The following is a 24,742-nucleotide window of genomic DNA, read 5'->3' as shown; positions in this document are numbered from 1 at the left end:
TGAATTTTGAGAAAGATTCTTGAATTTCAGTCCCATTCAGGGTCACATTTTTTGCAAAAAAGAGTCCCACGTATCGCAAAATTGTTCACCCAGGACATTCTTTTTCCAAAAATTCCGCTTATTAATTTTTGGGAAAATGTTTTTGAAAGTTCTTTCTTTTGTCGTAATTCTGCTGTATTAACTTCCTTTTTAAAAACTTTCCACCAAGGACGCCCATGACATTTTTATTCCAAGCCCCCCGATTATTAAGTTTTGAGATTTTTTCCAACAGCCCCCCCTGGCTATATATACCTTAGAGTATTTACTCAATAAAATTTCTCATCGCAAACAAATCGCAGGACAAAATGAAATAGAATGGTCTTAAGACGTTCCTGAACGTTCACGAACGCAGTATAGTGTTCCTGAGACGTTCCAAACGATCAAGATGAATTATCTTTAATTATTGGACCTATAGGCATCTTGCTTGGCTGACAAAGAAATATAAAAAAAGTTTCAACTTTCATACCAATTTCATGCCTAAGGGAATTTTAGTTCGAATTACAAATTGATTCTAACAATAGAGATAGGTTCGGATTAGAAAGAGTTGACTTTATTGAAGTAATAAATTTGCTCAAACTGTTACATTATTTTTTTATGTAGATCCTGAAAACTTCTGTGAAAACAAAACGGATGTAGAATTGGGAGATAAAGGACAAGGTTTCAATATCGTTGAAGGAGACCCGAGACGTGTTTACTATTTTTGTACAAAAGATCGATTCTGTCAACTTAAAGTATGCAACACCCTTAATGAAGTATGGTTCCAATACAGAGATGACACCAACAAAGAACCGGGTTGCGAACGAATAGGACCCACTTAAAACGTGTCATCTATCCATTAACAGTTATGGCTTGCTTACATAGTATTGATTTGAGAGTGCCACAAAATCAAAAAGAAAACTTTCTTTATTACCTTCGAAGTATACGATACATAATCTTGAAGAGAGAAAATCGAACCTTGAACAGCAGTAAAAAAACAATATTTAAAAATATAAAAAAATAGTTTTTTAAAAGTCAGTATATACGAATTAGTATCATCTTTATATACTTTTTAAATGTATATTATTTCATCCTATCTTTAGATATCTCAATGCATTTCTACTATAGAAGATACCTAACCATTTTGTAAATAAGGTTTTCACCACCCATTACCGCATGATAAGCAGAAAAGAAAATACACATTTGACTGTGTTCTTTCAAAACACAGAAAACTCTTTTGGCTACTTTATATCCTTATTGTGCATCTATCAAGATGCTTTCTTGATGCTTTCTTGATGCCTTGATGACGTGATTGGCGTTTTTCAAGTTCGTGATTTCGTGATTTAAGATTTTTAAAGTGCGTGATTGCGTGATCGTGATAGAATAGAAGTTTAACTCATGATAACGTGATTTTGGAAAATTTGTTTGCTTTATTTGAAAGATGGCTGGGGGGGCTCATCAAATAGGGTATCTGAAATGTAGTAGGCTTTGCCTTCCATAGGTTACTTCAAGCTGTTTGATTTGAAATACTTTTTGTATGATGGAAGACCTGTATTTTGAAATGGCGCCCATATACCGTTTGGTCTAAACTTCAAGCCCTTTATATTTACAGCATTCTGAATTTTCTTCCGTTAAAGGGATAGATTTTGGCGAAAAGGAAATTTGGCTGGTTTTGTGAATTTACCTGAAATTAGTCAAATTAAGTTCCCCTCAAAATTTAGTTTTGTTTTTCTGCGAAATTAGATTCCTGCCAAAATCTTTCTAGCCATCTGCCAATTCGAATCCCCTCTCTTCCCTTCAAATTTATTTTTTCAGGCATTATTTTATTCTGTAAGGACCCAAGGGGGACAAAAAAATATTGACCAGTCCCTCGTAGGGTACGTTTTCGGAGATATTTAGAAAAAAAGTTGGGAATTTTGAGAAAGATTCTTGAGTTTCAGTCCCATTCAGGGTCACATTTTTTGCAAAAAAGAGTCCCACGTATCGCAAAATTGTTCACCCAGGACATTCTTTTTCCAAAAATTCCGCTTATTAATTTTTGGGAAAATGTTTTTGAAAGTTCCTTCTTTTGTCGTAATTCTGCTGTATTAACTTCCTTTTTAAAAACTTTCCACCAAGGACGCCCATGACATTTTTATTCCAAGCCCCCCCCTATTATTAAGTTTTGAGATTTTTTCCAACACCCCCTGGCTATATATACCTTAGAGTATTTACTCAATAAAATGTGTCATCGCAAACAAATCGCAGGACAAAATGAAATAGAATGGTCTTAAGACGTTCCTGAACGTTCACGAACGCAGTATAGTGTTCCTGAGACGTTCCAAACGATCAAGATGAATTATCTTTAATTATTGGACCTATAGGCATCTTGCTTGGCTGACAAAGAAATATAAAAAAAGTTTCAATTTTCATACCAATTTCATGCCTAAGGGAATTTTAGTTCGAATTACAAATTGATTCTAACAATAGAGATAGGTTCGGATTAGAAAGAGTTGACTTTATTGAAGTAATAAATTTGCTCAAACTGTTACATTATTTTTTTATATAGATCCTGACAATTTCTGTCAAAACAAAACGGATGTAGAATTGGGAGATAAAGGACAAGGTTTCAATATCGTTGAAGGAGACCCGAGACGTGTTTACAATTTTTGTACAAAAGATCGATTCTGTCAACTTAAAGTATGCAACACCCTTAATGAAGTATGGTTCCAATACAGAGATGACCCCAACAAAGAACCGGGTTGCGAACGAATAGGACCCACTTAAAACGTGTCATCTATCTATTAACAGTTATGGCTTGCTTACATAGTATTGATTTGAGAGTGCCACAAAATCAAAAAGAAAACTTTCTTTATTAACTTCGAAGTATACGATACATAAGCTCAAATCTTCAAGAGAGAAAATCGAACTTTGAACAGCAATAAAAAACAATATCTAAAAATATAAAAAAATTTCCTAAAAGTCAGTATATCCGAATTTGTAACATCTTTATATTCTTTTTAAATGTATATTACAGTATTTTCATCCTATCTTCTAGCCATTTTGTAAATAAGATTTTCGCCACCCATTACCGGGTGATAAGCAGAGAAGAAAACGCACATTTGACTGTGTCCTTTCAAAACACAGAAAATCCTTTTGGCAGTTTTATTCCCTTATTTTGCATCTCTCAAATAGGGCGTCTGGAACGTAGTAGGCTTTCCCTTCCCCATAGGCTAGTTTGATTTGAAAGAATTTTGAAATGGTGTCCGTAAACCGTTTGGTCTAAACTTCAAGCCTTTGGTATTTGCAGCATTCTAAATTATCTTTAGTTAAAGGGAGAAAATTTGGCGGAAATGAAATTTGGTTGGTTTTGTGAATTTACCTAAAATCCGTCAAATTTTTGTAATGGCCCCCGAAACGTAGGTTTACAATTGAAACCATAGTTTAGAAACATTATTTACATAGAGGGTTTTGAGCTTAACTTTGTTTGATAAAACTGTTACAGTATCATCCCAGTATCTAATTTTGATGCTGTAACATGTTCTCCAGACGCGCATTTGAATCCGTCTTAACCAACAAAATCACACTCATTTTTAAAGATAACCATTATTCTTTCAAAATAAACAAAAGTTGTCTAATTCTGACCATAACCTAATGGTCAGAATCCTCATTTTTTTTATGAATTCACGTTAGAGGGCCACCTACGTTTTGGGGGCCATACAACAAATAAACCAAAATCTTTTAGAAAAATATAAAGTTTCTCTTTGTAAAAAGCAAATCGCAAGTAGTATTTACACTGGTAAAAAAATTTTAAAATGAAAAAGAATCTGAAAACGAATTCTACACACTGTAATGATATTTCAGATAATATCATTAATGATATTAATAAGTAATGATATTTCAGACCTTTCCTTTAACCTTTTAAAGTGCCACGGTCATTTTTTAAAGAAAATCGCTCGTTCAAACTTTAAAGCCTTATCTCCGGATCTTAAGGCCGGTCTCCACTTGCACGCGCTGCGATCGCACTTTTTGGCTTAAATCCTTTTTGCTTGGAAAAAAGGTTACGTCATAAAAATGTAGCGCGCGCTCAAAAAAAAGTTGAACACATTTCAACTTTTTTCAACTGTTACGTCAGATCGCGCCAATGGAGTTGCTTCATTTTTCTTTTGACAAATAGCGCGGAAGCTTTGCTCGAAAAAGTGCGATCGAAGCGCGCGCAAGTGGAGACCGGCCTTTAGGAGTTAGAAGCTCGTTTATAGTTCGTTGGATAGCTTACAGTCTTCTCTTTTTTTTAGGGAATAACAAAAACATAACACTTTCAAGGACAGAACCGATTCCAAAAATTCAAAACTTATAAAATTCCAAAATTGCCCAAATTGGGTCCTCTTATAATCGATCTTATCGAAGTTTTCGACTTTTCTAAAAAAGCGATGCATTGTGGGATTGTTTCGGGGGTATTACAATAAAAATCTCTTAGAAATTCCTTGAGGGAATTCTATTGTAATACCCGGGGGTATCGCTGTTTTAGAAAAATCAAAAACTCAGATGAAGTCCTTTGGACCAAATCCGTCTCCAAAATAGATGTCTTCATTTTTAACGCCTGATCTTTGACAAGATGATAAAAGGATTCAATCAGATTTAGCATCGTCACTGATAGGTGTTTTCTAGTTAAACGGGATCACTTGATTGGACCTGTAAAATGAAAACAAAAGTTTGAATAACCAGCACCTAACCCCTTCTATATATCAGAGAAGTACACGAAATTTTCGCGGAACAAATTTTCGCGGTTTTTTGACAAATTATATCCCGCGAAACACAAATATTTGCCCTTTAAAAAATTAGTCTTTTCAGAGCAAAATTGTTCATATTGTGAACAAAACGCACTCTCGACCGCGAAATCAAATTCCGCGAAACTTCCGAATTTTGAGCTGTGAAAATTTCTTCCTCTAATGTACGTTGTCAGGTTTCAATGCAAAATCTTATATCTTTAAAAACGGATAAAGTAAAACCTTATTGATCGTTTTGGCTTCTGTCCTTGACAATATATTGCATTCTAAGAATGCGCGAAGAATTTTTGATTTAAAGAAACCCATCATATCAATACTAGGCGACAAAGAAGTTTCTCAAAATGGATCTTAACTTATTTGTAAAGTGTGGTGATGAACATTTCGAACGCTTTTGACACGCAATACCTGACGCAATACAAAGATCGAAAATCCTTTTCATAGGAGAAATATCACAATTGAAACCCTATAGTACTATTTAATTGTGCTGAATAATTTCAGCAGTCGTCCTATGCTTCTTAATGTGCAGAAAATTAGAGTCATAATATGGCCCCATTGTAAAGTCTTCTGACATTAGATTAGAGTGAGGGCTGACTTATTGCAAATGACATTTTGACTGGATCTCTGATATAGTATCAGAAGACATGGCATTGATGCCATTCATTTTCACTTTGCTGACAGTTTATTCATGATATGCACCATTGCAATGTCTTTTGACATTACATTGTGGACCCAACGGCTGATTGGTAATGTAAGTGACGAATGATCAGTCAGTATGCCACTTGCGTGTTTTCATTACATTAGCGAGGTTAAGCAGGAGTTTATTTTGTGCCGTACCGTAAGGTTTTAGGCTCAGTCCGGGGTGTTTTAGCCTGACTCCTATAACGTTACGGTATTAAGGAAAAAAACAGTTAAGCAGAGAGGCTATCTATGCCGTGTGACGTAATGTTTGTTTTGCCGCCTTTCACTTTCGGTTCCAGCTTCAAAAAATTTTGTTTGGTTTTTGTTTTTCAGCTTTCTTTTTCAGACTTATTCAGACGTCTAAGAATAAAGTGCTTTTAAAATGGATGCTGCCAATCATGAAGAGATGGAGATTGATTTTGCTGTTGGTGATCAAAATGAAGAAGAAATGATTGTTGACAGTTCCAGTGGAGATGATGAAGATTCTGATGTTGTTGTTGATTCTGATGTTGTTGTTGATTCTGATGTTGGTGCTGGTTTTGAGTCTTCTGATGATGAGGTTTTAGTAAGTGATGTTGATGACAACGAAGATGGTGATTCTAGTAGTGGTTATGAAGCTGATGATAGTGATGAAGAGGATGATGATGATGGTGAAGTTGATGTTGTGGATGAACTTGTGGGAGCTTACTTGGCAGGTGTGCTTGAAGATGAAGATTTTAATTTATTAATGATAGCTGCTAATGCTGGGGTTAGAAATGATGCACGTAATGATAGAGTTTTGCAGAGGTGGGCGCCATTTGATTTTGATGCGTGGTCAGAGAGGAAGAGTGTCGAGTGGATACAAGATTTAAGAAAGTTGACATTATAAGACTTGTTGAAGCTTTTGGTTTGGGAGATGAAATTATTACACATAACAGAGTGAGGTGCAGTTCAGTTGAGGCATTGTGTTTGTTGTTACGACGTTTGGCGTTTCCTTGCAGGTTTATTGATCTTATGCCCAAATTTGGTCGACCCAAAGAAACATTGTGTGTAATACCGGGTGCGCCACAAAAAAGTTTCTCTCTTTAAAACTAATTTTCTCGAAATCTAAAAGTTTTAAAAGAACCATTCTTATTTCATTGGAAAGAAGAAAGATAAACTTAAATTTTGATGGGTCATTTATTGAACTCGATTCATTAGATCAAAAGTTATGCTCAATTGAATAAAAAAGTTACTTTCGGAAAATGCTCAAAAACGTTAAAAATCGACCTATCAAATTAAACATAAGCATGATTTCATGATATATCAGTATTTTCGTTACAGTCATTAAAAATGATAATTAGCTATCTAAATGACCTTTTGTTATTTAAAGGAGGTTGAATTTCAATGAAAGGAAGAAAATCCGTAGAAAAAGGCCAAATAATTTGGTAAAATTCATAAAAATACATCAAATATGGGTTTCGAGGTAGATCCAGCCTTACATAGACTTTATCCAGTATAGATCCAAAAATTTGACGAAAATTTCGGTAAAACTAAATTAAATTGATTATGATGAAGATTTTAAACCCTTTCGACCCTTCAGTTTCAAAATTTATGTGTTTTGTTACTGAAAAATGCTCATAATCATGTAAAGGCTAATGCAATTGCCAAATCTAAAGCAAAAATTTGATAGGTCGATTTTTACCGTTTTCGAGTACTTTCTGAAAGTAACTTTTTTATTCAATTGAGCATAACTTGTGATCTAATGAATCGAATTTAATAAATGACCCATCAAAATTTAAGTCTATCTTTCTTCTTTCCAATGATATAAGAGTGGTTCTTCTAAAGTTTTTAGATTCCGAGAAAATTAGTCTCAAAGAGAGAAACTTTTTTGTGGCGCACCCGGTATTTAATCATGTGTTGGACCACATAAGCACCAACTTTATCCATTTGCTGGAATCGTTTGATCAACCCTGGCTGTCTCCTGAGCGTCTAACACACTATGCCGAGAGGATCCACACCAAAGGAGGCCCACTTGACAACTGCTGGGGATTCATTGACGGAACCCTCCGACCCATAGCCCGCCCGAAATTAATGCAAAGGGTGATGTACAATGGGCATAAAAGAGTTCACGGTTTCAAATTTCAGTCCATATCAACTCAATGGAATGGTAGCAAACTTCTTTGGGCCACTTGAAGGATCTCGCCATGATTCGTATTTGTTAGCACAGTCTGGGATTTTGGACAATCTTGAAAGGTATTCGGTTGGTGTTAATGGGAATCGTTTGTGTGTTTATGGTGATCCGGCGTACCCTTTAAGCGAAAGCATCCAAACTGGTTTCCACAATCCTCAAGATGAAGATCAACAAGAGTACAACCGAGCTATGTCCCGTCTTCGTGTATCAGTTGAGTGGTGTTTTGGAGAAATTATCGAAAGGTTTCGATTCACAGACTTTAAAAAAATGATGAAGTCAGGGTTAAGTCCGGTTGCTAAACAGTATGCTGTATCAGCCCTCCTTCAAAATTGCCACAATTGTTTGTATTCTTCAAAGTGTGCTCAATTTTTTGAATGTGATCCACCTGCTTTGGAAGACTACCTCCAGCCAATCTGAAGATCAATTGACGTGTGATGAATGTGGAAAAAACGGTTTTTTTTAAAACCACAAATCTCCTAAAAAACAAATCTTACTTGAATATCTCTCTAATGTTTATGTCTTTTTTGACAAAACCTAGAGTCCCTTTAAACCCTTTCCCTGTTTCTAACATTATATAATGATAATTTCCCTATTATTGAAGGAAAAATTTGAAGTATTTATATTTATGGAGGAAAGTAGTTGAAAGACAATCATATATTATGTAATTGAAAGAAAATCCTATTTTATCTTTTCCCACCACCTTTAGTAAAGTAGTATAGATTTTTTGTGCCTCAAATGACATACACTTCCTTTGAAAAATAGGAAAAAAGCTAAAATGTAAGAGTTTGTTTGGTTTTGACAGAACAACAACAAAAAAGTAGCTAGACATGTAACTTTATTTTATAGTAGATACAAACAAGAGCAGAAACAGCAAAGAAACGTCTGCTGTTGTTGATATAAAATAGTAATAAAGATTATTTATTTACAACTTACATCTTGACATTTTTTTGCGATAAGAATGCTTTCACTTTTTGTGTATTCATTGTAATATAACAGAAAGTATCTAATAACAAGTAAATTAAAAAGCTTTCTTTGGTCTCAGCTCCAAATTTCAAATCTCAAAAAAAAATTTCAAAAAATTTTTTATTTTGTTTATCTATTTTCCCGGGTGATTTTGACCCTAGCTGATTCAGTCCAATCTCCGTAGGCTAAAAAGTGCCTTAGATCCTAAGCAATTTCGACACCGTTGTTTTGTGAAATTTCACGGCCTAGATCCACTCCCCAACCAACGACGTACAGGTCAAAATCCACAGGACACAAGCAGCCTCAGGAGTTTGGCGCTAGCCCGCGAAAATCCCACGGTATAGAGCGCTTACGGCACAAAATAAACTCCTGCTTAACCTCGCTATTAAAGTGACGTCAGTTCCTTAAAGCAGTACTGCAATGACTTCAAGTGACGCCAATCTCACCCTACGATTAAAGGCTGGTCTCCACTTGCGTGCGCTGCGATCGCACTTTTTCGAGCGAAGCTACAACGCTATTAGTCAAAAGAAAAATGAAGCAATTCCATTGGCGCGATATGACGTAACGGTTGAACAAAGTTGAGATGTTTTCAACTTTTTTTTCGATCGCGCGCTACATTTTTATGACGTATTCTTTTTCCGAGCAAAATAGATTGAAGCCAAAAGGTGCGATTGCAACGCGCGCAAGTGGAGACCAGCCTTAAGGAGTGAAATATTTCCAGCAAGCTACCATGGCGGTAAGCAATATTCACCTTTTATTTGATTCTTCATTACAAGCTTCACCTTCTTCATTCTCACCAATATAGTCAGCCATTGGTGAATTCATCGTCTCCGGCAACATCAATATTACCAAGGATGAAATGAGGATCAAAACGCCATTGATAGTGAAAGGTAGATGTTGTGATTGGTTGAAAAGTATTTTGTTCTGAGGTGCAACTATTCCTCCGATGCGTGCAATGACGGATACAAACCCATATCCGACAGATCTGTCAAGAGACAAGCTTTTTTATTATTCTTATCATCAACATGAAAAATATGAGTAATCTGATTGCGGGCTAATACGCGTAATACATAAATGCTGTATTTCATATTATACCGTACAAATACAAGACCACGTTCAAAAAAGGGGTCTCTTAAAAGAGAGATCATATTTTGTACAATTTTAGGATTAGAAAGGTTATCTCTTCGTTTCCAGTATACAACAACTTATCAAAATGTTTTGATTTTTTTAATGACTATTCGATTCTTTTTTCAAATGTTTTGATTTTGATTTCATTTTTAAATATAAAAGGGGGGGGGGTCTAGCAAGCTAGACGACTAATTCAGACATATTAGAAATAAAGCAAAAAATTAAATTTTAGTCGTCTAGAAACCTTTGTGCACTAACTCCAAACAAAAAAAAAGTGTCAATATCGCAATTAAAATTTTTTCCCGCTCAAAAAAAGTTCTTGAAAATAAAATGTGTGGATTTGTGTGTTAAAAATGTTTCATTTGAGTTGATTTTATTTTGAGAGTTTGTTGTTGCTTGATAAATTGTTTTCTCGCTACGCAAGTTTCTGCGTAGCTAGGCCCGGTATCTATAAGGCTGGAACACCGGATTCTTCCAGTCGTTTATACAAACTAAATCCCGTATCATTATTTGTGTTTATTATTAGTATTACATGCATTATAAACGACTCCAGTCTAGGGCGTACGGGATTTGCTATTTCCGAAATACCGAATGTTTTTGCCAAAATTTCCGAAATTCCGTAAAAAAATACTTGTAATTCAAATACCAATTTTTTTTGGGTATTTGCTTGGTTTTCACTAATTTTTCATCAAATTTGATTTTGCATGTGTGAATTCCGAAAAAAGGGGATAAAAACTTTATAATACCGAAATTTCGAAGCAAAAATTCTTGGATTTCCGATTCCGAAACAATTTTAGAATTCAGAAATACTGAAGGAATTTTGCCTGATTTCTGAAATTCCGAAGAAAAAAGGGTCGATTTCCGCAATTCCGAAAAACCGTACGCCCCCACTAAAAGTAAAAGAAAACAATTATTGGAAGAGAAAAACAAAACAAAGAAGAAGACACGCAAATGGAGAGAAAAAAGTTACCTTAAAGGAAGAAATTCTGGTGAAAATTTAATTTGGTGGATGGCCGAAAAAGCTTTTTCAGAGGGAATTTAATTTGACGGATAGATAGATAAAGTAAATTTGACGGGAATTTAATTTGGCGGTTGCAGGATATTTTTGGCCAAAAGCGTTTTTAAATGAGCAAAAAAACACTGCTTTAAGGCTTGAAATAGCACAAATTTGGGGAATGCATGAATTAAATTAAATTTGGCGGGAAATTAATTTTGCGGATGGAGGAAAAAATAAATTTTGGTGGGAACTTAATTTGGCGGATTTTGGCGAAATCCACCGAATCCGCCATATTTTCTTTCCGCCAAAATTTCTTCCTCTAAGGTAGTTGATATTTTTGTCAAGTTGATGACAAACTAGTTACCACACTTTTACTCGTATAATATAGGATATTTTTCTCGCCTTAAGGGATGGGAAATATGACGAAATATTATCTGAACTATCTGAAAAATATATCCTTTTTTGTACTCGGTACCGTGTGATAACTATTACACCAGCAAAATATGTATTTTGAGCCTCAAGTATGGCTATTTGTAATAGAGTGGTAATGTTAACAGAGATTCTTTGTTGTAATTTGATAAATTCTGAGTGAATTCAATGCTCAGCAAATGCTTAATTAGACAATGTTTAAGTTTTTCAAACGCAACAAAACCTATGAAAAATGTCCTCGAAAAATGTTGAAGCATCTATAACTGGTCAATTATAAAAAAATGCCTTCAGAAAATGATGTGCAAGTGACTTATGACTCAGCATCTGAATGGGTTACGAAAAACAGATATCTCATATAAAACACTAATTAGACCTGCTGTAATCTGTTTATTTAAGGGCAACGGCAGGTGAAGCATAAACAACCCGCCATCTTTGCTGAAAACCACAGTAGAAACCTTAGTTCCGGCTTTAGTTTATTTGACACTGCAATGACTTCAAATTTCAAGCTAAATTGTGACGTCACTTCATTCAAGATGTCGACTTATTTTGCTACAAATAGAGAAAGAAAAACTCTATCCAGTTTTCTATAAATGACATCTGTGGTTACAACCCGACAGACAGGTTACGAAAAGACGAAAATATGTTTACCTTATGACAGTAGGATAGATTTCTGCAGTGTATACAATAACTTGTCCCCAGGCAGCAGCCAAGAAAAATCTTGACAAAAGAGCCAACCAATTCATTACACTTTGGAAAGTCTCGTCAGACGTGGTGAAGTAAGAAATTGTGATTGAAAACGAGGTTAGAAAAGATAAAACGAACAAGATGATGGAACCATATTTACGACCAAATCTACAAGAAAAGAAGATTAAAGAATACAGTCAAACTTATTCCAAACTCTATTATTGGGATCTTTCTGTAATTCGAACCAAAACATTAGCTGGAGAAAATGGTTAAAATTACAATCAGACAAATTTTAGTCCAAATTTCAAAAAATTTATGGGAAGGGAATCGAATTTTTATTTTCGTAAATTTGAAGCACTTACAGAGATTCAATTGTTTTTTAAAGATTTTGTGCCCCTTTGAAGGACTTTGGAGGGCGTGAAAAGGGACCGTTATGGCTCGCACATACCCGGCACCCATTTTGCTTAAATATCCCTAATAAAAAAGAAATTCAAATCACGACATCCCATACGACATGTGTCATATTAATCACGCATTGCGCTTTTTGAAATCATAAATCACTCTATCAAGCGAACGCCTGGGAGGCCTCATTGGATTTTTGATAAAGGGTACCTTAGATCGGGCCCCACGATACGCTATAGCTACATAAACCTGAATGCTTCTCTTTCGATAGCTGTCTACCCAAAAGTAGGAGAAGACGCCAATTCTCTCCCTGGATTGCTCCACTCAGTTACTCTTGATCCTTCTCTAAATACCTAGGCACCAAATGGAGAGGCATCAAGTACCATTTTATTAAAAACTTTTGGTTTTGAATATGAAAAATGTTTCTGATATGAAACCAGAACACTTACACGCTTTTTTATTATAAGAATACACTTTATAAGAATGTCCATGATGAAAATGGCCAAAAAATTAGGAATAAGGTAGGAATATCACTATCATGGAATTTAGCAACTAAATCTAAGATTAAGAATGCCATTTTTAAAGCATTTTAACCTGTAGATTGCCAATTTCGATCTTAACCTAAGAATACCGTAAGAATTTTTTTGAAATGAAAAAACACCATTCTTATAAAAAAAAGCGTGTTTGTAGAAATATAACTTTCAACTCACAGTTTAGCTGAACCAATGACAACAAGAGTGATTAACAGCTCACCGATTCCCATGAACATATAATTGATAGCCATATCACCTGATAGTGTACCAATGCCCAGTGTTAAACCATAGTATGAAAACCCACAACAAAACCTAAGAGATTCAGAGTGGATTTTCGATGATTTGAAAAATGGTCAACGAATCAACGAATAACAAGCTTACTTACATTAAAAATAAGCATTTTCTTTAGAGATTATGCTTGTTTACAGTATTTTAACCTGTTTTCACTTGTTTTTATTTCAGCGATTAATAAAACTGATGATAGAGTTTCGAAATAATATCTTGCAAAATTAAAAGTTGTTGGCTTCAAATATCACTGAATAACAAGCTATATGCTGAATGAACCTACCTGAAGGCTTATATAATAAGAAAGTGGAATAAATGGCAACAGAAGTAAGAAGATACAAATACCAAGCCAATCGTGAGAAATGCTCATTTTCTCTGAAAATGACAAAATGGAATTTCCCCAAATAAGAAAATCTGATTTTTACGGTCAAAAGATATTTCCCGTAATAAAACGGCTTCAGTCACTTTTTAGAGAACCTTGCCCTCTGCCCTTTTCTAATCTTCCTTTTTTGAACATACTTAAGAGTGTTTTGAAACTGTCACTCGCTTTCTTTTTCAATTGTGAATACCTTAGTTTTCAAAGCTATTCAAAGTCTATCTATCAGAGTCATACTTGAATGTCTGCACGATGGCTAGCCACGATGGCTAAACTACTCCTAGCATAAAAATAGTTTTACAAGATACTTTTGACTGTGGTAGATTTTAGCAATGCAAGATCTTCTTTCCTTGAAAATAATGACAGTTTCGATTCGATTTGCTTTTCAAATAACCCTACCATTGTTTTATTTTTCTTGAAAAATCAACTTGGTGAAAGTAGCTATAAATTGCTTTAGATAATTTTCTTGAAACATATTAATATTATCTTATGTATTTTTTTCCTTGGAAAATACAAGAAATTGTATTTGTTGATTTTTCTTGAAAAATGCTTTAGGTTGCTTTTCTTACCAAATACAAAATGTGTTTTATCTAACTTTCGTTGTAAAAAATAGGAAAATTTTTTTAAATCTGTTTTCCGTTCAATATACAAAAAAAATTTATTGTTCATTTACTTTTGAAAATACAAAAAATGATTTACATATTTCTCACAAGTAAGAGATAAATTTATCTTTCAATAATGACAGCGAGCGAAGCGTGCTTAATTATTATGGTAAAGAATCGTCTCGGACGACGCCGGGACTGCTAATTGTGATTTTTTCTCCACACACTTTTCATAAATTACGTCACGAACATCACTTACCTTCTATTCAAACAATTACCATGGTGATTATGTCCCTTGAGACATTAAATGATTTCTTTATGCATAGAAAGTAGTTTTAATCAAATCCACTGGTAGTAAATCACCATGACAATAATTTCAAAACGAGGCAGATGATGTTCGTAACGTGATTTATGAAAAGGTTTATTGATCAATATTTATTTCACTTACCATACATAGCTTAGAAGCAATGTTTTCTTTCTCGTTGAACTGAACTTGAATAGCGACATATAAGTGTAAGATCCACTCTGTTTTTCTTTACGTGTTTCTTCGTCAATCAATTTCTCAAGAAGCACAAAATCAGGAGTCTCATTTTTATTTTGCTTGGCCAGTTTGACCAAGGCTTCTTTTCCTTGTTCAGCTTTACCATTCGTGAATAACCAACGCGGACTTCGTGGTGTGAACCTAGAAAAAAGAAGAGGAGGGGATGTACTTTGCGGTTATTAACGATATTGATTCAATATATTAGAATGGTACACCCAGGTTGTTTTGAAAAAACAACATTTGTTTGGGCTATAAAAACTGACCTTTAGACGAGTTGTACACAGGCTTTTATATGAGTCATATTCTTTGGAAAAACTACAAATATCTTTGAAAAATATTTATTAAATCTGGCTATTTCTAAAGTTATCATCGATTATTCCTCCATAGGAACAAATCGACTAAACAAAATAAATTTATATATGAACATTATACTATTGTCAACAAGAAGTATATGAACATTATATATAAAACATTGAAAACAACTAAACAAAATGCTTTGAACTGGACTCTTTTTGGACCCTTGACACATCTCCCATCAATTCTCAAATGAAATGCAGGCAATAAAATGCAGAAACTAAAGAAAAGTTTCACTTACAAAGATATACAAACCATGGGTACATTGAGGGCGGCCGCCAGATAACACATATGTCTCCAATTGGGGAGAGCTTTGATTAACGCCCCAAAAAGAATGACGCCCATACCCCAGGCGGGAAAAGTAGCACACAGTGTCCGCCATTTGGTTCCAATAAATTCAAGCATGTATATGTTTGTTACCACTAGAAACCCTGAAATATGAATGATAAAGCAAGTAGAGATTTCGAAGAAAGCTCACATATTTAGAACTTCGTAATTCCAACTTTCGCTGATTTGAAATAACACGATAATGTTCCCTTAAGCTTGACAAATGACTCTGAAATTCGAAAATTTATTCGAAGGAAATTCGTTGATCCCTGAAGGTGGAATTACGGTGAGATTCAAGATGAAAAATAGACAATAGTCTTAATCTCCACCGTGTCAATGAGAACGGGCTAAGGATGGGGTGACCGGGGTTGCTTGCGTGTAATCATACCCAGCTGGCACACAACGTTGTTTTAACGTTTATCTTATGTTCACAACGTATATATAACGTCAGATGAACGTTGTAACAACGTTGTGGGCCAGCTGGGATAACGATTTTCGTGATGACAGCGCACCTCTTATGCTGACAAAGCAAAAAAAAACAAAATAATTTTTATCAAATTTTGTGCGTGCCAGGCGCGGGAGGGGGAAATATTTAATGTTTATTTTATTCAAAAAAGTTGTGTAGGTGGATGGTAGGTAAAAATCATACCCATTAAAAAATCTTCGTAAGTTGTTAGACCTCTTGTTTGCAAGTAAATACAGTTCACTCTCGCTGCAACTTCTATTATTCGAATCTTTCTATAATTCGGCCTTTTTTCCAGTCCCCGTAAAGGTGAAACCCTCTTGAAATACTTTCTATAATTGAAATCTCTCTTTAATTCGAACAAATGAATACCACCGTTCGAGTTCGAATTAGTGAGAGTCGACTTTAAACGATACGAACCTCCAGCACCAAGACCGAGTAGAAAAGAACTGCATATGAACATGTACCAATTATAAGACAACCCCTGAATCAAAAGTGCGATGATCTGCAACAACTGAGAGATTTGTAGACAATACTTTCGACCAATCAAATCACCTAGGAAAATTAAACAAATGTATATAAATATTAGATAAAATGATTGCTTGTCTCAGTACAGTGTCGGATTTCTTTCAGAGCTTACTGGCAGGAAAGGAAATCTCGCCCATGTAACCATATCGGTTTACAACTTAAACCGGAAAGACTCTCCATGGTTTCATTAGTTTTTAGAAGTATCCAAACTCAATTTTGATGATGCTGATGATGATGCCTCTTAAGATTTAATGATGTCCCTTAAAATCTAATTATGCCCCTTGAAATCCATGATGTAACTTAAAATCCGATGACGTCCCTTGAAATTCAATGATGTCCCTTAAAATATAATGATGCACTTTAAAATCAAATGATGTCCCTTTAAAAAGCTAATGATGCGGCTTGAAATCTAATGATGTCACTTAAAATCCAACTGTACCCCTTAAAATCTAATGATGCCCCTTTAAAAATCTAATGATGCGGCTTGAAATCTAATGTTGTCACTTAAAATCTAACTATACCCCTTAAAATCTAATAATACCCCTTTAAAAATCCAATGATATCCCTTAAAATCTAATGAGGCTCCTTAAAATCCAATGACGTCCCTCAAATTCTAATGATGCCCTTTAAACTCTAATGATACCCCTTTAAATCAAATGATGCACCTTTAAATCTTACGATGCCTCTTAAAATCTAACGATGCCCGAATAGTGTACGATTTTTATTTACAATATCTCGTTTGGCATCGGCTTGTTTAAGTATTATATTACAGTCGACTCACTCTAATTCGATTTTCAAGGGACCAAGAATTTTCAAGGGACCAAGAATTTTCTTCTTAATTAGAGAATGAAATAAAATCAGAGAAATGCGATTTTCCAGCTGAACGGACAGATGTTTAAGTTCGAAATATAGAAAGATTCGAATAATAGATTTAGCTGACTGTAATATTTAAATTGTTAATAAAAGCAGACCATCGAAAGAAGCAACTCAGCTAACTGTCCGAAAACAACAACTCAACCTATTTGTCCGGAAACAAGTAATCGATCTAGCTGTCCGAAAAAAGCAACTCAGCTTACTGTCCAAAAAAAACAACTCACTTTACTGTTTTTAAAAAGCAACTTACCTAACTCTCCTAAAAAAGCAACTTACCTAAATGTCCGAAAAAAGCAACCCATTCAACAGTCCGAAAAAAGCAACTCACTTTACTGTTTTTAAAAAGCAACTCACCTAACTGTCCGAAAAAAGCAACCCATTCAACAGTCCGAAAAAAGCAACTCACCTAACTGTCCGAAAGATGCTGAACCAAACAGAACACCGACCATTTGTGTGGTTTGAATTGTTGTCGGAATGAAACTTTCATCACAAATCAAACGCCACTGAAAAAGAAGAATGAGAGCATCAAAAGCGTGACTAGAAATCACATTAATGTATCATCTTGTATCACTTTTAAACCGAAAATATTTTCAGCTATCTAAAGCTGAATTTCTCTAGATAACCTGGTTTTGGTATATAATTACCTTCTTATGCGGGGTCAATTTAGGTGCAACTTCCAACCCCGGCAATTAGGCCCCCCGTTTATAGTATTTAAAAAAATTTTCAATGCCCTATTTATGCGGACTACCCCTTACTATTCGGAACCTTTGTACTATTTTATTCAGGCTTGCAGTGAAATTGAGACTAGTTGATTCAGGAAAGCAGGATATCTAAAATATGTGAAATCGAACTTTTCAACCACCACTTTAAGACAAATAGTAAAAGTCAATTTTCGGGGACAAGCTGGAGTTTTTACAAGCTCTTATTTGATTTGGTTGGTCGTTAACCAGTAATAAAACAATTTTGTTACTTTTTCTAAAGAACGCGTCATCTCTATCACTTCAAATGACCAATTAGTGAAGTATCTTGTAAAAACTCCAGCTCATCCCAATTTTCGACCTTTAACTTAATCATTGGTGAATCAATTAAAGAAACAAAAGGAGATTTAAAATACCCTTCGTTTGCAAATCAATGAGAGCAGTTTCCTATCAATACATAGGTTAAAAACACGCCGGTGAAAAAAAATTATTCCACCAAAAAGTAATTTATCACACGATTAGATACAGGACTTTTTATGAGAACATTCAATATTTTTTAAGCCTTTGGATGTTCTTAAATTTTTGAGTTTAAAGCTTAAAAATGTTCTGACATGTTCTTATTTTGACAATTTTGTGAGTGTTTTTGTCCATTTTCCTAAGATGTCGGGTACTTAAAATCCACAAGGCCTTAAAATCTTCTTAACTTGTTCTTAATATTTTAGCAATCGAAGCCTTATTTACCTATATAGTTTATTCTTATGAAAAAAAAAACATGTAATAGTAGATGCTGGGCTCAATTGAGAAAATTCGGAGCAAAAACAAAGTATGTTCACCTCAGTGACGATGGTCTCAAAAGGCGTATTATAATTAAGCGTATCGTTTACACCGAATGTACAACTCTTTGCATATTGATTGACGATGGTCGAATTCGTTGCTAAAATTAAAAGGAATACAGTACATTCTCCCTTATTCGATAATCAAGGGACCAAAATTTTTATTCGAATTACAGAGAGTAATTTAAACCACTTTCCCGCTGAGGGGATCAATATTTTTGTTCGAATTACAGAAATATTTGAATAATAGAGATTCGAATCAGTCACCAGAACCGCTGGAAAACCAACAGAACCGGCAAGGACTCGAACACTTACAACCATGCCATTCCCGGCCATTTCAGTTCAGGGTACTATCCATTAAAACTTTACATCCTATAATGTGGACAAGTAATTTCCCAAATGTTTTACATTGAATGCTGAAATCAATCACTAGTGGAACATGAGACTACCAAAAGTTTGACTAGATGACATTTTTTTTCTTTGAGGTGGATTTTATATTAAGTTATAAATCAATCGTACAAGATTCGTGTGTAGAAAAGTAAAAAACGTGTGAAAAATTGCATCATCCTTTTATAAAAAGTTTTGTAAAGAAAGCTGGTGTTTCAAGAGTGTTAGTTCTCTTACAAGTAAGTAAGTATTAAGTTGGCGACTGCAGTGGACGGCGACCTGAAGGCTCCCTTTTCACTAGCTGTCTACCCGAAGGTAGGGGAGGGCGGCACTCTTTTCCCTGGATTTCTCCACTTACCTTTGATCCGTCTCTTTAGTTGCTGAGCACCAAGCAGAAAGGCGTCAAGTACCATTTTGGGAATCATTGTTATGACCCGGCTGGGGATCGAACCCATGACCTTGGATGATCTACCTTTTACAAACACATAGCACAGCATTTTCGGGAATAACACATATACACGAGTTTATGTATTTACATTTTTAAAACCGGTTGAGTGATAGAAGCGATTTAGAATAACCCGTATTCTTGACCCGCGAAATTAAAAACAGTGCTGATTCCTCAATCATGTCCTCAATCATTTAGGATCTAGATGATTCTACTCAGTGATAGAAAAACACAGGTACATAAACTTGTGATACTTTAAGAACGAAAAAGTAAAAGAACTATAGAAATCGAAAAACTTACTTTGATTAAAAACCACATTTTCGCGATACCATTTCGGTTCAGATGACGAAAAGCCAATCATGATCATACTTATAGCGGTAGTAATTTTTGGTGTGATACTTGCGGCGGATATCCAGAACTGCGCCACACCAAAACTACCTATTGACGAGGTTAACACTTCTTGGTAGCCGGTTGCCATGGTAACAAAATATTGTCGTAAAATAAATTATAGCAACTTAAAAATGATCTTTCTCCTTTTTTTCGTTTGGCGATTGACCCTTTGTAGAAAGTAGTGCTTAGCTGTCCTTAGCTGTTGAATTTTCCCAAGTACGCCACTTCAAATATAAGTAAAAGAAGAAATAAGAATTTCTGTCCAACTATATTCACTAAGGATTTGGGTCGCAGGGCAGGCGTGTGGATTTCGTCCTTATTGGGACTCATTGGCGCTGCGCACTGTACCCTTACTAGCCAGATCGATTTAGCAAGCATCTTTGAACCACAAAATCGCCGTGCACTGAAAAAACTAGTGGACAGAATCTTTTACAGTTTTTTACATTTTTACATTCCCTCTTAAAACAGAAACAGTCAAGAACCGATTTAGTGAAATCTTACTCCATTTAAAACAGCATGCTGAAATCGATTTAGAATGTCCAGTTCAAAAAATAATCATAAAACCCTATAACATGATACATAGTACACATCTTATAATAATGAAAATCGATTATCCAATCTAAATCTGTCAAAAGCCAAAGAAATAGAAACACCCTTATTTCAAAGTTACATTTTTTTATAAGAACAATCTTATAAAAACAATGAGGCTCAAAATTGTCAAAACATAAGAACAATTTAAGAACAATACTAAGCCTAAATTACTAAATCAAGCAATTTAGGGGGCAAAGTTGTAAATTTTGGATATAAAGCCTAAATAACTCCACTCGTCCTATAAGGAACATGATAAGATAAATTGAGGCTCAAAGTGCCAAAAAAATAAGAACAGCTAAGCATCGTCAAAAATTTACTGCTTCTTACTAAGACCTAACTCTCCCATGACTCCAGTCCCTAAAAGAAAAAAAAACTATTGAAGAATTTACGTAACCTTACAGTTCATCCTTCACGAACTTATGTAAACAAACACGAACTTCTTTGAAAAAACACGAAAATCATCTCTAGCTACCAAACTTGATCATTTTAAACTGACATGAAATGGACAATGTACTTTGCATTATGAATATGTTTCATCGTAAAAAAACTAACGAAATTTTAGGCTGCATTTCGGGAGGGGAGACTCAAAATAAACGACCTACCGTACGTGCAGCCCTAATGGTCTTTTTTGCAAAGCTTCTCAAAGTGCACTGTAAAGATCGAAATGATTGCATTCTAAGGGTGGAAAAGTTTGGAAAATCTGACCATAATTTGGTCAAATTTTTCAAGAAAATGCATCGTAAGGGTCTACTGAAATTTGGCTAATTTTTTTTGTACTGTAAGGGTCCGATTTCAAAGGCAGCAAATACGGTCGTCTTTGAATCGAGTACACCCTCTGGAGTCTGTATGCATCCACTCTGATATGTTTTGATATAGGAGATGCTAATCTTTGTATAAATTCCCATTTGAGAGTTACCTCAAATTTGGGGAACCGTATTACTTCGAATAGACGCTCCCTTCGAGTAAACGCCCCCCCTCCATCCACCAAAGGAAAATTTTCAATAAACGTTCCCTCGAATAAACGCATTAGAAAATTCCCCACTGTGTGAAGAAGTCCAACCGGTGCTGTGAGACAGGAATATCAGTATACTGTGACTTTGTATTGCAATCCGCGCGTCTTACCAGACTGGAGTCGTGTTTCATCTGTTTAATACAGTAACATGGGTATTATATGACAATACGATAACTGTTAAATATAATCTTCATGTTAAGCAGATATTCAATAGAAAAAAGTAGGATATAGAGATTTATTAACCCGAGGTGATGTAATATTCAACGAGACGAAACTGAATTGAATATACATCACCGAGAGTAAATAAATCCAATAACCAACGAAAACCTATTGAATATATGTTTTAGCGTGGTTTTAGACGTGGTGGTGTGGTGGTCATCGCTCTTGACTGCCGTCTGGGAGACCCGAGTTCGATTCCCACTGTAATACTACGGTTCACTTGGTAAATGAACAAACCTTCGCCCGGGTCAATCCATACCATGTGAGGGGTACCACTACTCTGATACAAGAGTGTGGGTGATGTGCCAGGGTGTGTGGTGTCACTCATCCCGTTCCGCGCCTGTGACGAGCTATATGCTCTCCTGCGTGGTTCGAGTGTCATCACTATGAATCATGGTATCTGTGTCTCGCGTGTACAGAACCCAGCGGTGTCTGGACAGCGCTAAGCGTTCCAAATAGAAAGAGCAGGAGTTCCTACGTCGCAAAGAGTAGGACATATTCCCCAGTGAGGAGGTCTCATATCATCATATATGTTTTATTATATACCAAAAACAAAAAACATTAGAAAGATTCACATAAAACACTCCCATAATCGAACGTTCGAATGTCTTTCTTTTTTAATGATTTTTCTTAATTACTTTGAGTCGTAAAATTTGCTCACGAAATCGACAATAGAATTATTTTAATAAATTTCTTTGATTATAAACAACAAGAGCGACAAAAAAGTCAAACTTTGAAAGCAAAATTTGAAAAAAAATATATACCGTGGTAGAATAGCCATGGTATATCAGGAATTATTCAGGCTGTTTTTGCCTACAGGTATAAGTTGGTAAAAGTTGGTTATTGAGATTTATTAACCCGAGGTGATGTAATATTCAACGAGGCGAAGCCGAGTTGAATATACATCACCGAGGGTTAATAAATCCAATAACCAACGAAAACCTATTGAATATATGTTTTATTATATACCTAGAGGCAAAAATAAAACATTAATTATGCCAATAGCTAAACGTTTCACTTAAAACACTCCCATAATCGAACGTTCGAATGTTTTTCTTTCTTAATGATTTTCTTAATTACTTTGAGTCATAAAATTTGTTTATGAAATTGACAATAGATTTATTTTAATGAATTTCTTTGATAACAACAAGAGCAACAAAAAAACTCAAACTTTAAAAGCAAAATTTGAAAAAATAAATTCTACCGTGGTATAATAGCCATGGTATATCAGGAATTATTCAATGGCTGTTTTTGCCTACAGGTATATAATAATACAAATTCTCCCTTCCACTATCTTTTTCTATTTCCGAACATGTATGAATCTTAATCAGCAGATTAGGTTGTTGGATTAAAATAACCACCACGCCATCTATAAACAAAAGGACAAACTTTAGGCTAAAGCATCACACTACTTTCCTGTTTCTATTTGGGGTGATAGGTATTTCTATAAATCGAGTGACCCTTGAAATAAGAGATGTCGTTGTGAGTGTCAATTAGAATCTGTTGCACGCGAATCGCAAAACATCGTCATTCTTCATCTTTTGAAGCTTTCTTTACCAGTTTTGGCGCAAACTACAAGCCCTCGTACTATTTTCTCAGCCAGTTGGCAAAAGTTGATGTTTGTCGATACGTCGATTTTTTTTTTTTTTTTTTTTTTTTTTAATTGTCTTTCAGGCTCTTCCATATTTTACAATGGCTATTCGTCCTATGTAAAAATAATCATATTTAAATAAAAAGATAATTATATTCTATGAAAAAAAATATGCTGTAGAAACAAAACACACAAAAAAAAACAACTCAAGAATACTGACAAAGCTCACAAAATTGCAGATTGTAAAACCGTAAAACTGTAGAAACAAAACACAAAACAGAACTCAAGGATACTGACAGAGCTCGCAAAATTGCAGAAAAAGAAAGTATAACTTGTTGGTGTTGTAGTGGTTGATTAGGAAAAGTTCGGTTGAGTTGTAATAGTATTGAAGTAGCTAATCCTGCGAAATTTTCAGTGTTGATCAGACCACCAGACTAAAATATCAAGTAAATATTGTAAGGTAAATATTAATAATATAACCACTAGACCTCATGATCATAGAATCTACAATATATTGGCTTGAAATAGGAAAAATTGTGAAAGTGAGTGAGGTGCCAAGAAAAAAAAAAAAAAAAAAAAAACGGACACGACCCGAAAAACGTTGCTAAGTCTTGAACATGATGAGAAATTGTAGAGTTGGATATTGCTAACTCGAACGAAGAAAACTATAAGATTAAGTAATGTATAGATTGCTGTGAGGTTACCGATTGTAGAAAAAAAAAAAATTAGATATAACGTAAAATAAAACTTAAAAAATACAAAAATATACTTAAAAACGTAAAATATACTTAAAAAAGAGCCCCAGAGGGCATGACATGAAGGCCCAGCGAATAAAATTATGAACTGAACAAGACTTGAGTAACAGAGACGTCTTAAACCACTCGGCTATCTATTAACCCAAGTACCAATGACGAGTATACTAGACATAGACTATACAGTCCTGTAATGCCCAATTTGAGTCAGAAATCGTCATTTTTGGTCCAACTCGTAGGAGATGGATTGGCTTTCATAATCAAGCCAATAAAAAAACTCAAAAGTGAGTCTTTCCAGCGAGATTTTAAGCCAAAAAGTAAAAAAAAAAGCCAAAATTTGACAAAAATCCACTTTTTTAAGATTTTGACCGTTTTTTGACCATTTTTTGTCAACGAGTGATTCAAGAACCTCCCAAATTGGCCCTGCTTTACTTGATTCTGTCCCCTAGCGAAATAATTTGAAGTTTTATTACTGGGCACCTATCATTCTGGCAGGTCCACGCAGCGGACGTCATGATCTTGGTGGAGGTGGAGGGGCAGCAAAAGCTATACTAACCAAGAATGCATAACCGTGGTTTGCGCCAACGGGAGAAAATTTTGATTTCGGTCCTGTAATATGACTGAAAATGGTCCTATTTCGGACTGATTTTGCTCAGAAATGAAGCTATTGCAAGCATGAATGCGATATTTTAAGAAAAACTTTTTACCTAAAAAAGTGAGGGGCCATG

General features: G+C 34.9%; 2 protein-coding genes across 2 annotated transcripts; both read right to left on the bottom strand.

Moving 5' to 3' along the window:
- Positions 1–4,583: 4,583 nt before the first annotated feature.
- Positions 4,584–13,068, bottom strand: LOC136811881 (organic cation transporter protein-like). The gene is made up of 4 exons (XM_067068506.1): positions 12,925–13,068; positions 11,777–11,980; positions 9,326–9,559; positions 4,584–4,686 (listed from the first exon to the last, which is right to left on the bottom strand). The coding sequence occupies exons 1-4, from the start codon at positions 12,996–12,998 to the stop codon at positions 4,659–4,661; spliced, it is 540 nt and encodes a 179-aa protein (XP_066924607.1). The 5' UTR covers positions 12,999–13,068; the 3' UTR covers positions 4,584–4,658.
- Positions 13,069–14,454: 1,386 nt separating this feature from the next.
- Positions 14,455–20,035, bottom strand: LOC136811187 (organic cation transporter protein-like). The gene is made up of 6 exons (XM_067067806.1): positions 19,760–20,035; positions 18,628–18,728; positions 17,503–17,599; positions 16,116–16,250; positions 15,147–15,336; positions 14,455–14,692 (listed from the first exon to the last, which is right to left on the bottom strand). Exons 1-6 carry the CDS (start codon positions 19,935–19,937, stop codon positions 14,455–14,457), a joined length of 939 nt encoding a protein of 312 aa, XP_066923907.1. The 5' UTR covers positions 19,938–20,035.
- Positions 20,036–24,742: the final 4,707 nt, after the last annotated feature.

Source organism: Clytia hemisphaerica, unplaced genomic scaffold, assembly GCF_902728285.1.
Source record: "Clytia hemisphaerica strain Z4C2 unplaced genomic scaffold, Clytia hemisphaerica genome assembly, whole genome shotgun sequence".
Taxonomy (NCBI): domain Eukaryota; kingdom Metazoa; phylum Cnidaria; class Hydrozoa; order Leptothecata; family Clytiidae; genus Clytia; species Clytia hemisphaerica.
Note: the sequence above shows the minus strand (reverse complement) of the source record. Positions and strands in the feature narration are given on the sequence as shown.